Source organism: Abramis brama (genome assembly GCF_963993115.1).
Source record: "Abramis brama genome assembly, contig: SCAFFOLD_71, whole genome shotgun sequence".
Taxonomy (NCBI): domain Eukaryota; kingdom Metazoa; phylum Chordata; class Actinopteri; order Cypriniformes; family Leuciscidae; genus Abramis; species Abramis brama.
In genome coordinates this window covers 132,626-147,588 of record NW_028156066.1, presented here as the reverse complement: position 1 = coordinate 147,588, position 14,963 = coordinate 132,626, and the positions used below count along the sequence as shown (strand labels likewise).

Sequence of the window (14,963 nt, the reverse complement as noted above, 5' to 3'; positions counted from 1 at the left end):
TACTTTTAATGAAGATTATTGTGTGTTAAGCGGCTGTGAATTACGTTCACTTTGTTTTGCGATAGTTTGCACGTTGGTTTGATGAATAGAGCCACTCTCTAAATATATAGCCTTGCTGTTATTTTACTTTTTTTTAAGATCCATTACGTCATTGAGTTATGTATGTTCAAATAAAATATGTGGAAAGTGAACTTGTATAAAAATATATTTTTTTATAAATATATTTTCACATCTTTCGTTACACTGAAACTGAGATGCGCCATTGTGTGGATTCATGTATCTTGTACAGAGATGGGCATAAATACATGGAAATGTATTTAAAATACAAATACAAAATACTGTGTGGAAAAATGTAAATACAAATACAGTATTTTGAAAATACACAAAATACATGTGAAATTGGCCATCCAGTGCAGGAATAGGTCACAGTGAATGAAGAAACTACATTTTAAATTTTAAATTAGAATTAATTTAGATTCATTTGACACTATTTACCCCTTTATTATTATTATTTTTTATGTACAATAAAACTAAAAGCTAAAGATGTTTGTGGAGTATCATTTATCAGTGTTTGTTTTTCCACTTCAACGTTCTAGTAATTCCTGCCCACTAAAAGCTGCACGGATACATGTGCTTACCCCACAAACAGGCCCATCTATGTAAACGATTTAGAAAACGTTCCATCAGTTCAGACTTCGCTATGTGTGTGTGTGTGTGTGTGTGTGTGTGTGTGTGTTCAGTCTCAGTAACTAGAGATCACACAGTTTGAGTTATGAAGACTTCAGATGATCATAACTCTTGAGTCAACACATTATCATCTATATACTGTAATCTGTACAATACTGTAAGATAATATACTGTAATCATCTTTCATGTGTTCATTGTTTCTGCCTAAATGAATATGTGATGTGAACTGTGTATTTCTAATGTATGGACGTTACTTTGTCACAGTATGTATAAGCACTATACAAATAAACGTAAAAGTGAAAATAAAACTAAACATGTGAAATAAAGCGGCTCCAGATTGCCCTTTGACCCTGTCCTGCAGTCTCGTGTCTCCCTCTACAGGAGATCATCAGAAGTATCAAAAAATGACTTTCTGTTCCAGAAAAGGACGTTGATTTCATATGTCACTGTAGAGACATCAAGACTTAAATCATGTTTATCAGGCATTTTGGGAGACACAACAAGTGAATATGGAAATAAATTATACATCAATATTCCGATTGAAATGTTAGATTTTATTATTACAATGTTGCTAATTATTACTCCAATTATTACACTTCTTTTTTCATTAAATGTTGCTCCAAGAACACATTAATGTGCACATTAGATACAGTGAGATACATTGCATTGAATGGGAATATTAATGTATGGCCATTTTACCCACATGTTGCATAAAGTAAAATTGTTTATCAATTCATATCCGTTATATCTTTCATAACATAGTTGAGAATCATCTTTATACAAATTATGGTTAAAAAATAAATCCTGAAACCCCAAAAGTTATTGGTGATTGAAAAAAAAATCCCATTGTTTTTGCTTATAAATATAATTTCATGTCATTTTAGATTTCATATTTTTCACATTTCATATTTTTGAGTCACTGAATATTAATTTATCAAAGTTTGATACAAGTATCTCATATTACATAGCAATATTGTTAATGGTTTATTGACCTGTATCTTCACCCAACAGCTGAAAACATGAACAACTCCTGATGTTGCACAGCCGCTCTCATTCACTAATAATTGTGTAGATTATTTATATGCACATTTGAACTTTTTACAAATACTTTCCGCCTAATTCACAACACTCGAGACACACATGCATTTGTTCTTGCGTTCTAATGTTGGTGAATTTGCTGTAGACCTCTTCTAATGGAGAAGTTCTTCTAATCGAGCGGCAGTTCACGATCAACCAAATACATTTGATTATTTCAAAATAATAAAACTGTTCATTTTTCACTTGTGAAGTTTTCACAGCCAAACTCCCAAACAGTCGCTATGGTAAAGTATGTTTCTGTGAAATACTTCAGTCTTCAAATTGACCATACATGAGATTATGAACACATTATTTGCATTAATTCAGGACATGTATGCTTTATTTATTTTTTCATGCTTTACTTTACTTCATTTTCAGTAACCTCAGACTTTAAAACGTGGCTTTCTTGAGTGTGTACTCCATGAGTATTGTGCACAAAATGCCTTGAGTATTTAATGACTGTATGAAATAAATAATGATAGACTGATATATCTGGCCATTTAGAGAATATTAATATCAGCTGATAATTGTGATGCTTGTCTGGCTAAAAATAAGTGTCATTATTTTATGTCAGTTGAAAATCTGACAGTGTTTGAAATGTACTAAATTCCCCAAGTCACTGTTACTGCTACCTATAATAATCATAACTCATAACCACTTAAAGACATTAAAGCATCTCACATTTGCCTCTGTTCTTATGTTTGTTGCACAGAAACACACACTCTCTGTTTGAATCAAGATTAGAGTCATATTTCTTTAGCCAAACATTCTCATAATGCTCCTCATAAACTTGCACTGGAATGATGATATCTGAGTAGGCTAAATACCAAACACACACGATCATCTTCTGTCTGAAACAGCAGCTCCTGTAATTCTCCTGTTGTTCTTGTTTCTCTCTCAGATCAACAGCTTTAGATTCAGACTTTGAGAAGATTTCAGATCATTAACTGTTAGATCAACATACAAAAATAGAACAATACATTCTTGAACTTAAAATGTCTTTGTTATATGGTATTTCTGAAATAATGTATTCTTCAGTTGCTCATATTGTGCTCATATTGTGTCTACCAGGTTTCATCAGTTTATTTCAGTTAAAACCAAATATAACATTTTCTAAACAAAGAAAAAGTGGGGTCAATGCTGTCAATTATAAATCTAGACAAATCTTTCAAAAATTGTCTTAGACTACATGAGCGCAATGCCAAAATAAATGAAACAAGGTTTCAGCCAATGTATTACAAAAAGAACAGTTCAGATCAAAATCCTTTTTTAATTTAGCAAGAAAATTATTTACTGGGTAGTACCCGTGTAAGAATTTGAAACTTTTGATTTTTTTCTACGAGACTGGATTCTCTTTGAGTGGGAGGAGCCGCGAGAAACTCTCGGCCTTCAACCAATGAGCAGCGAGAGTGGGAGGAGCCGAGGACGCGCTCGAGAAGCTTTTACAGCAGATCCTCTCCTCTAACCCGCATAAACACAACACTGAGCCACAGGTGACAGGCTTCTGATCGTGCGCGACATTCATCATTAAGTAAGCAATTTCGTGAATATATAATCTCACACAGAATATATATAATCTGATGTCTACTAATAGATATAGTGCAAATAAAATTATCATGATTTGGAGTTATTAATTTAAATTTACTGGGCTATTTTATGTTTAATTTATCATTTTAATATTGATCGTTTTTCTTTTCATTTGTTTTATTTTGAATGTTTAAATGACAGTAGATGAAAACTAGGAGTAAACACATGCAGAGAGAGAGAGAGATGAAGACACAAACCACTGAAAACATGAAGCTTGTGAAGATTGTCAGATGGAGCAGCTTGAATGATGTAAGACCGTTCTGTGAGTAAAACAATCACTCATAATTCAATCAGTAAATGTTTGAGGGAATCATCTGTGTTTCTGAACTATATATGCCATTGAATGTGTCCATATTTGTGTTAATTCTGTAAATGAAAGTTGCTCTGATTAATATTGTGATGAATGATTTCATTTGTGTTCTCCTGATATATGACAATTCCTTGAGTTTCATTAAACTGACTTGTAATAATGGTTGATATGATAAACCAGTGACGAGGACACATAATGGCCAGATGCCAGAACATATTACTAATGGTCTGAAAATAAAAACGAACATGCAAAATAATATAGTATACATAATTTGTAAAGTGTAGTATTATTACAAATACATAGCGCCTCTAACATACTGTTTCACGTTGATAATACTGTGGATTTCTGGATTTCGGATAACTGCAAAGAAACCAATAGCACCTTAATTTACTAAACTATATACTTGACTCACCGAGGGCCTTTTGTACAGTACACAACATCCAGACCGCTGAGAGTGATGATTAGATTAATATGTGAATATGTGCTGCACTTTCCTCTCAATAACTAAATAAACACACAACAAAAATGAGAAAACTGCAAGTTTTTTTAATAAACCATGAGAAAAGCATCTGAACACGTCACTATTATTTTACAGCAGCTTTACAGTATTAAAGATGAAAACAGTGTCAGTGTCTCGTTTCATCAGAAGTAAAACTTCATTTGCCTGTCATCAACAGATTATCAGCTTTATCATCATCATTATTATTATCTTGTGCAGTTTTAGTGTTGTATGTGTTTGTTCTGTCTCTCTTTAAACTGAAGATAATATTATGTTTCTTCATGGACAGTTTCTGTGGATTCACACACTCCTGTAAAGAGTGGATCTGAATCATCAGAGAAGATCAAACATGAGCTGAGATCCTGATATCTGAATCAATGATGTGAGGACGCCTGAAACTAATGTAAGATCATGTTTGCCCATCATTTCTGAGATCATACACTGCAGCTCTGATGATCAGATGATCAATGTTTTATTCATATTTCAGTGAATATTGATGAAGATGACGATGAACACGGCATGAGTCTCTTTATAAAGTTTCTTCTGGACTCTGGAGATCTGGACAGCATCTTCATTCATAACAGAACATGATGAACTAATGTTTCCAGACCTTCAATCTTCATCAGAGAACAAACCAGCGGGAGAAATCAACTGTGGCCGTTTATTAGGCTTTGGAATAAGTGTAAATAGTGTAAGTGTGTAAATGCTATTATATTTTCATATAGTTAAAACATTCTATTTATGTAATTAACTTATAAGTTTATTTATAAGTGAAATACTGCATTTTCATCTGGTTGTGACAGAATTGTGTTTTCCATGTTGAATATGATCCTCCTCATGTGAGTTTCTCTGATACACACACACACACACACACACACACACACACACACACACACACACACACACACACACACACACACACACACACACACACACACACACGTTTGCATCATTTACTCCTGCTGTTTTCTGTCTTTATCTGCATTATGTGTCATTGTGTTTTCCCCGTTTAAGATTCTTTGTCTAAATCAAGTTTTTCATTTCTTTGACACATTTACTGTAACAGTAAACTAAAAACTGAATTAATCAGGGCAATAAAAGTCCAGATAAACACACTATTATAAATAAAATGCATAAAATGATCAGTTGTGTGTTTGTACTAAAGAGATCTGAGTATAATTTACAGTCTAATCTCACAGATTATTTAAAGTGTGTGTTCACCCATTAATGAAGTTTCTGTCAGTAATTACTCTCCATCATGTCGTTCCAAACCTGTAAGATATTAGTTCATCTTCAGAACAGAAATGAAGATATTGTTGATGAAATCTGAGAGGTTTCTGATCAGACTATTGTTCATGCGCTGCAGAAAAGACAGAGACTAATCAGAGGCCAAGCATTAAAATAATAATAATGTGTAATGTAATGCATTCAGGAAACATTTCTAAGACATTTATGTGTTAGAAAACAAAGTCTCTGAAGCATGTCTGAGAAAACCTGTTTATCCAGGAGGGCTTGAGACAAAAAAAAAATAAATAAAAAAATATATATATATATATATATATATATATATATTTTTTTTTTTCGCTTGACTATCCAGCAAAACTCACTGAGACTCACTGGTGATATTTATTTCTGATCTTTCTGCATGACTTTAATATGTTTAGAAGGAGAGGAGGCTCGTGGCCTTCAGGTGTTCCTGATGTTCATGTTCTGCTGCGGTTGCAGAGTACATATGTATGTGTGTGTGCAAAATATATATATATATGTGTGTGTGTGTGTGTGTGTGTGTAGGCCTATGTATATGTTAAACAATTATTTTAAAACTAAGTTGAAATAATGCAGGCTAACAGCTTCAACAAAAGCAATGACTATCGATTAACAAGCTCGTTGCTCACAGTAGGACTGTCTTTAGTTTAAAGGTTTAAAAGTTATCATTAAAAATCATTTTCCCAGTGGAGAATATTCGGTTACTGACGTCACCGTGACGTGAGCAGCAGATCCTCTGATCCTCAGATCCTCAGAGCTTCAGGAGCTTCAAGAGCTGTGGATCAAACCTGATGTCCAGCACATCTTACAGAAGCTCAGTTAGACTGAGATCTGAGGTATTCAGAGGCTGGAGCAGCAGCATTCACAGGTGGAAGTGGATCTTATAGCAATATAAAGCGCCACACACACACACACACACACACACACACACACTGATCAGCAACATGATGAAGAGTTCAAAGTGTTTCCCCGGCCTCCTACATTCACTAGATTCCTCATCTTCATATCAGATCTATATTTCTCCTCTGTCTCTGATCTGAACTGAAGCTTTTGAGTTTGCAGTGAACATCTAGTTGCAGCATCTAGTGGTCAAACACAGTAACACACTTTAATCTTCCATGTCTCGAATTACAGTTTTCTCAACACATTTCTCAATACTTTGGTCAGTCAGTCTATGTGAGCTAAACTGAGGATGTTCATGCAGTTGCAGAGAGTTTGTAAAGTCCACTGTGGTTCAGTGTGTTTCTCAGCCTGATGTCAGTGAGTGTGTGGCGCTGAACTCTAGATGACAACCTTACATTTAAAAACAGAAGAGGTTGTGTGGGAACAATGAAGCCTGAGAAATATTCTGTGTGATAAGTTAAAATAAAGTTGGTGTTCAAAGTTCATAGACTTACTTTAATCCTTAAGTTTGTTCAATTACTCCAATGAAATGTAAAATTGTTGTGCAGCAAAGACTAATTTTCATGTTTCTATTATCAGGTTACAGGTCATGCTAAAGAGGTTCCTGTGCTACTGAGATGTGTGTCTCTGCTCTGTGGGAAAGCATTGTGCAACCATGTGGCATTATTGATTCAAAGCTCTCACTGCTGTACCATGAGCTTCAAGACTGTCTGAGCAAGTCAGGACACATCAGGACGCCTCCTTTACTCTGTAAACCCTAGAGATGTTGTTTGTGACAAGATACATGAATCTATTACATGAAAACTGATTAATACAGCAACAACTTACAACTTTACTATGATGTGTAAATATTTACTGCTGATAAAGATTGAGCAGAAAGAAGAGCTTGTGTTTGAATGTAAAGTGTTATTGTGTGTCAAATGTGGGTCTGTAAAATTATTAGAAAACATGAGATTAGTTTCCACTGTTATGCTTATTAATAATCAACTATATATTTATTACAGACAGACTTACCCCACAGATATTTTTATATTGCATGTTAAAGGGGTCATATAATGGTACATGCATGATTGTACTGAAGTGTGTGTTGGCAGTGCCTGTACACAACCATCATAAAATGATAAAAATCCATCCAGTGGTTTTATTTTTAATCTCCTTGTATGTTTCCCCCCGTCTCAAATCAAGCCGTTCGATTTTGTGACGTCACACGACCGGACGCCCCTCCCACGATTGTTGATTGACAGCAGCGTTTCAACACAGACCCGCCCTCGCTCGTGATAATTAATCATAATCAAATTATGATTAATTTTGTAAAAACAGAGGTCAGCGGTCTATTAGACCCATTTCAATTTGCATATAGGAGTAATAGAAGTGCAGATGATGCTGTTATAGCCATAACACATTTTATAAATAGGCATTTAGAGAATTCTAGCTCTTATGCACGTCTCTTATTTGTAGATTTTAGTTATGCTTTTAATATGTTGCAGACGCATCTCTTAATTGCAAGACTGAATGATTTTAAAGTTCATCCATTTATTATAAAATGGTATTATTCTTTTTTGACCAATCGTAGGCAGCGGGTCAGTATTAATGGAACACTATCCGAATCCCTCAGGGCTGTGTTAGTTCACCGGGTTTGTTTACTTTGTATACAGATGAGTGCAGAAGGCGTTACTCTAATAATCACATCATTCAATTCTCAGACGACACTGCAACTTTAGGTTTATTGGAAAAGGAAGAGGACTTGTCTGAATATCTTTCAGAGATTGGAAGGTTTGTGAATTGGTGTGAGGACAACCACCTAGCTCTGAATGTCAATAAGACAAAGGAGATGTGTTTGACCCTAGAGGAGTTGGGGATCACAGGCCGGTGATCATCCATAATGAAACCATCACACAGGTCCCTTCATATAAATATCTTGGTGTCTTTTTTGATAATTCACTGACATGGACTATCCATGTAGATAATCTCTGTAGTAGGTTACAACAACGGTTGCATTTCTTACGTCGTCTGAGACTTTTTGGTGTCAATCAAAAGTTTATGCTAATCTTCTATCAGGCAGTCTTTGAGAGCTTAATTAGATACAGTATTACAGTCTGGTTTGGTCATTTGTCTGTACAACGTAGAACTAAACTGTTCAGGATGATCCACACTGCTTGGAAAATTATTGATGTGAAAGAACAGACATCATTGCAGACTATCTATGAACAGGCTACTTTAAAAAAAAAATATTTTTATTTTTTATTATTATTAATTAATTAATTTAATTTTGTTTTTTAATTATTGTCTGGTCTGTTGATTACTGTGTGTTAATTGTGTACTGACTGCAGCATGGGTGATGGCCCAAGAAAAAATTCCCCATGTGGGACAATAAAGTTTTACCTTACCTTTTGTATTTGATCAAACCCCTTGCAGGTGCATGGTGCTGCCATAATGAGTACACCTGGTGGATTTAGAGTTAACTTCCTTGCTCAAGGACAGAATGACCTGTTATTCACTTTGTCATGTCAGGGATTAGATTTAGGCTATATGAGGTGCTGTAACTTTGTTGCTCCAGAGTTAGAGGTTTACCTGTTAGATTATAGCCACTTCTCCAGACACCAATACTGGGCCTAGCCCAAACCATGAAAAACATCCCAAGACCATTATCCCACCTTCAACATTGGTCCATATAATTTTGCCTACAGTATATAGTGTAGCAAGGTACAATTTTTAATAATTTAATAATTAAATTTTAGGGGACCCCCCAAGAGTCCTAAGTCATTTCGAACCCGACCAACCTGTTTGTTCCTCTGTATCTTCATCTCTCATTCTGCAGGGTTCCTCCTCAAACTCCATCTTCCAGTCGTTTCTCCTGTGGGAAGATGGGAATAATCCCAGGATTTAATCTCTCATGGCTTCACTGACTGAAGGAGTGAACATCACACAATCCTCTCAGTTATCCAGCTTTAAGTGTTTCGCTCAAACAGTCATTTACAAACTATTTCATAATTTCAGTTTCTAACTCATCTAGTGTCGCTTTCTGTGTCGCTTTTACATCATATTTATCATAGACTGATTCAGTTAAAGAATTAAGGAGATTTATGCTTCAACATATAAACATTCTTGAACTCAAAATGTCTTTATTATATGGTATTTCTGAAATAACAAATTCTTCAGTTGCTCATATTGTGTTACATCTTGTCTATCAGGTTTCATTAACTTATTACATAAAATATTGCTCAACACAATTCATAACCTTCACAAATTTGTCATGTGATTACACGCGTAAATCTAAATCAGACATGATGACTAAAGGAAATAATTAGTTTTTAAACTCTGATTCGGATTAATTCAAACATTTGATATTTATATATTTACCTGGTAATTAATATAATTAATACAATGAATGTACTAACAGTTTGAAACAGCAGATTTAGCGTGTTGTTCTTGTCCTCCAGTCTCCTCCGTTTCTCCTCTGACTGTGACTGAAAGCAGCGGCTCGGGTCAGTGTCGACACCTTGTGGACAAACTCATTAACACACACATGATTTAATATGAGCTACACTAGTTTTCAGGTTCCAAATTAAAATACTGTTTGTAGTAAAAAAAAACTTAACTTAACTTTTAATGTAAATGAATATATTTCGAACATTTTAGATTAGATTATATGTAGGCTGTTTCTAAAGATCCTTTTAGATTAACATGTCCATTATGTCTTGATAAACGTTCCTGTAGTTTCCATGTTCACCACACGATGGCGCATCACACACAGGTTCAGTGTAACGAAAGACGTGAAAATATATTTATAAACGATTTATTTATACGAGTTCACTTTCCTCATATTTTGAACATACATAGCTCAATGACCTAATGATATTAAAAAAAAAAAAGTTAAAATAAATAAATAAATTTTTGACTTTCTCAGTTTGTGTAAATCTACTTAGGGTGCAGAGTATTTATTTTCCCCACATTAATTTCCCACATGTCTAGTACACTTATGTGGTTTAAATCTCTTATGTGGTTTAAATCTCTTATGTGGGACATGCATGTTAATTGTGTGTGTGAAAGACTTCAGCAGAGATTGTATTGTTTACGAATAGCCTATTTATGGAGTAAAAACACAACCTAACACAGGGCTCGCTGTAACACACTTGTTTTAAATACTTCCACACATGCTAGCATGACGAAACCTAGTGTACTTACTAGAAGCCATTTCAACACTATTTAGAGAGGAAAAAAAAACTGAAATCTTTGGAAGATATCACTGAACATTTATTTAACCATAGCAAAAGTAAATTTCTTACTTATGGTCATTTTTAATCTCTATTTTTTGTGTTTATTTTAAATTAGCCAAATCTGATATTATTTTAATCTCCGATATGTTATTTAACAGTTGAGCTAGTTCTTTAAAGCTTCGCTAACTAGCAGAAGACACTAGCTGGTTTTAACCCCAGTTGTGCAGGTATTATTGTGTTCTGAACGGCTGTATATCTGTGTTTTCCGTGTGTTCATTCAACTCAAAACTTACTTTATTTTTAATTATTAAAAAATGTCATTATTTTTTATTAAAAAGTTAATAATTGTATTTTATTGATAAAATAGTTTAGTTTGTCTTGTATTTTTTTATATAAGATCAGACAGCATTTTAATGTTATGAACCATGTTGTCACATTTCACTTCCAGTCTTTCGGGGAATATCAAGATTAAAGTGGCCTATTTCTCCCCTTTCGCCGCTTTTCTCCTTTCGGGTCGCAGGTTTCTGCCTGATCTTCATCTCATCCATCACCTCCATCTGTCACGACCGTCTGCATCTTCTCTACGCCACACCACTCCACGTCTGTGCTGATGGTGTCTTTCCAGCGGTGTCTTTCCAGTGGTGTCTTCCCCTCTTTCTCTTTCCTCCGACTGGCATCTCCTCATGTCCGCCTCTTCATCTCTCCGGCACACGTGTCCAAACCTTCTTTTCCTCATCAGATCTTGTATTGGCATCACTTGTGCTTGCTTCCTTATCTCTTCATTAGTTTGGTGTTCCTCTAGACTTCAGGACAGTCCCTCAGCATCCGCATCCCACAGGATCCTATCTTGTCTGCCAGGTTTCCTGCTATGGGCCATGTCTCACTTCCGTACAGTAGGGTCGGTCTTATAGCTGTCCTGTAGATGAGCGTTTTTAACTTTGTTGGTATTTTCCTATCGCACAGAACCCCTGTCAGCTCCTCCATCTACTTCATGCTTTGCTTATTCTCAACTCTTCCTCTTTCCCGCAGCCTCCATCTTGGTGGATGGTGGTTCCCAGATATCGGAAGGCTGTTTGTTAGGGAGATTTGTGTTCTCTGTGCTGTCTCTCTCCATCTTATACTCTCTTCTCTTCAGGTGGCAGGTGTTCAGTCTTGCTTCTGCTTGGCTTCAGTCCAGCTCCTTCTAGTTTCTCCCTCCATATCTCCAATCTCCTCTCTGATTCCTCTCTATCCTCATCACTTATAACACCGTCATCCGCAGACTGCATTGCCCAGGGTGTCTCCTCTCGGATATCTTCCGTGATCACATCTATGATTATAGTAGTGGGCTGAGTGCTGAAGCTTGCTGTAGTCCATCTTCAGTCTCCATCTCCTCTGTGTCTCCAACACTGGTAATAACCTGCGTCGTGAGTCCTTGCACATATCTTTGATGATATCAGTGTGTATCTCTTAACCGGAGGCAGGGCCAAATCAGGTCTCTTGGTATAGTGTCGTGTGCTTTCTCCAGGTCTATGAACACCATGTGCAGCTCCTTGTTAAATTCTCTATATTTCTCCGGGAACATCCTCAGGCAGAACATGGGCTCAGTGGGCGATCTTCCTTTCTCAAATGCGTATTGGTTGTCGCTGATCTGGACTACACGTCTTATTCTCGCTTCTCCAGCTTGAGAGAGCTTAACTCCTCTGTAGTTTCCACAGCTTCGCAAGTCTCCTTTCTCCTTGTATATGGGTGTGATCTTGCTTTTCCTCCATTCAGATGGTATGCCTGCCTGGAAAGCCATCTGAATACCATCTGAATGGCCAGGTTTCCTGCTATGGGCCATGTCTCACTTCCGTACAGTAGGGTCGCTCTTATAGCTGTCCTGTAGATGAGTGTTTTTAACTTTGTTGGTATTTTCCTATCGCACAGAACTCCTGTCAGCTCCTCCATCTACTCCATGCTTTGCTTATTCTCAACTCTTCCTCTTTCAACTCATGCTTTGCTTATTCTCAACTCTTCCTCTTTCAACTCTTCCTCTTTCAACTCTTCCTCTTTCAACTCTTCCTCTTTCAAAGCCGAAGGACGTGACGTCTCTGCTCTGTGGGAAAGCACTGAAACCACATTGTGGTTATTGTTTCAAAGTTTCACTGCTGTATAATGAGCTTCAAGACAGTCACAGCATGTCAGAAATCACAGAGCACGTGTTCTCGTGTTGACTCTGCCCGTTCTCAAGTATAACTGAAACACTCTGTTCTGCTCCGCCCCTGTACTTGTTCCTGTCTGCCCTAAACGAGCGGAGAAGACTCTGTATTCAGTGTATTCTCTTGTATCTACTGTTGACACTATTCTCACTGCAAGACTTTATCTTTATAGTCATCTCTCTTCTTCTCACAGGTGAGAAACATGTTTCTAAACACATGATTTAATTATTCATTCAAGCTTTACTGAGGAGCTTTATTTTATGACTGGATTATTTGCTATTTTACAATAAATACTTTGATAGCTGCTACTTGTAAATTATTTAATGTTTGTAATATTGTAATCATTGTTTGTCTCTATATTCCTTGTTTCATTGTTTAAATTAGATGTAAATCAGGAAGAAACACATGAAGACATAAAGAGTGAAAACGTGAATCTTGTGAAGTTCATCAGACGGAGCAGCAGGAGTGAACACAGATCAGACTGTGAGGAGATCACTCATTATATATATATATAAGACTAATGTCAGTATAATTAAATCATGTGAAACCAAGCTTGAATTATTTCTTATGTGTTTTGCATGAAAGGCTTTAATAGCTCACATAACATTACAACTATAACACGGGTGAATCTATGATCTGAGTCTATATCATCAGTTCAGTCTCTGTATTATAATTATGATGATAACGGGTTGTTTTCTTCATTTCCAGTCTCTGTTGATCCAGTCGGAGCTGTAAAGTGTCGTTCTGATGAATCAAATATGATCAAACATGAGGTGAGAAGAGAAAGATGTTTATTATCAGGACTCACACATAAACTCACATTTCTATATTTGTCATTTGTCATCATCATTGATTATTGTGAATATTGTAGAGTTAATCTGAGATGCTGTAATAACACTGAGCTCATGCAGATGTTGATCAGGAGTTGATCTGATGTCTCGTGATATGATGTTATATCGCTTTAATGAAACTCTGTCTGTGTGATTGAACAGATTCAAATGAAGAGGAGAAAGAAAATCAGCAGAAATCACAGATCAGCAGAAAACAAGAAGACTGAGAGAAAAATGGAGGACAGAAATGAGACACAAACCAGTGAATCACCAGAGGAAAGAGGACAGAGACTTGATAGATGTGACAGTATGGAGAACCTAAAGCCAGACTGTGAGTGTTCGATTATTATTGAACTTTAATTCTTCATCACATTTTAGTCGGTTTTAAATTGAGAATATAATTCATATATATGAGTATGTATATATAATCTGATAGATATTTGTGATTTCTAGTCTCCTGTGATCCAGACGAGCCTGTAAAGTTTGATTCTGATGTCAAAACTGAGGAGAGATTCTCATCAAACCCTTCATCATGTTCACAAGATCATCATCATCATCATCATCATCATCACCAGATTATAGACTCATGAACAGTGTATTTCTCAGAGTCTCATGATGTTGCTCTGCTGATAAGCTTCACTGAGGTCTACACGGGTCCAACAATTCGTGCCCGAACTCGAATAGACCCGTAATGTGCAACACCGAATCGTCCCGGACCGGTCTATTATTTCAAAAGCTGGACCCGGTGTGGTGAACAAACGAGTCCGACTGAAGAGATGAGTCCGAGCTTAGGACCCAAGCAATCTGATTGGTTGAAAGCAGGTTTTATGGGTAATCGCTTTAGTGCCTGCTTACAAACCATACAAAACCACTTTATTATAGAAGACGTTTGCACTACGTTATAACGAGTCATTAATGTATTTTAACTTATACATTTCATATACCAGTATTTAACCGAGGTTATAGATTGTGAAATTAAACATTTCTGGTTGTTAGTGTGTTTTTTAGTTAGCTTAGATAGTAGCATAGCATACAGCTAACGCTATCCGATGATGATCGTGCTATGAGCTTTACCTGAGCTTTACCTGAGCTTTACCTGAGCTTATACTGATACTGCCAATTATAATTGTGTCATTATTTTTTATTAAAAGAACCATAAATTAATGTTTATTTGTGTATATTACTATTTTTCTTTTTAATAGTCTAGACATTTAAATAAATGACAGAATGCTAGCTAGGTTTTGTGGGTACTTAGTATAAATATTAATTGGTTGTCTAGTCTTGATTAAAGAACATTATAACAAAATTACGGAATCACAAATCTTCATGTAATCAATCAAACCCCTTAATTCATATAATAATCTTTTATTTTTATCCTGATTAATGAAATAAATAACATTTTTAGGT

The 14,963-nt window shown here is 35.8% G+C and overlaps 1 protein-coding gene across 1 annotated transcript; it reads left to right on the top strand.

The window, feature by feature from the left end:
* Nucleotides 1-12,787: 12,787 nt before the first annotated feature.
* On the top strand, nucleotides 12,788-14,963 carry LOC311077092 (uncharacterized protein). Its single transcript, XM_084138890.1, has 5 exons — nucleotides 12,788-12,919; nucleotides 13,111-13,209; nucleotides 13,435-13,499; nucleotides 13,719-13,887; nucleotides 14,010-14,963. The coding sequence occupies exons 3-5, from the start codon at nucleotides 13,485-13,487 to the stop codon at nucleotides 14,144-14,146; spliced, it is 321 nt and encodes a 106-aa protein (XP_083995016.1). The 5' UTR covers nucleotides 12,788-12,919; nucleotides 13,111-13,209; nucleotides 13,435-13,484; the 3' UTR covers nucleotides 14,147-14,963.

Excerpts from the sequence above, each read along its gene's own strand:
- LOC311077092 (XM_084138890.1), top strand. Across the intron at positions 13,888-14,009 it reads GGAGAACCTAAAGCCAGACT|TCTCCTGTGATCCAGACGAG; the intron begins GTGAGTGTTCGA and ends TGTGATTTCTAG.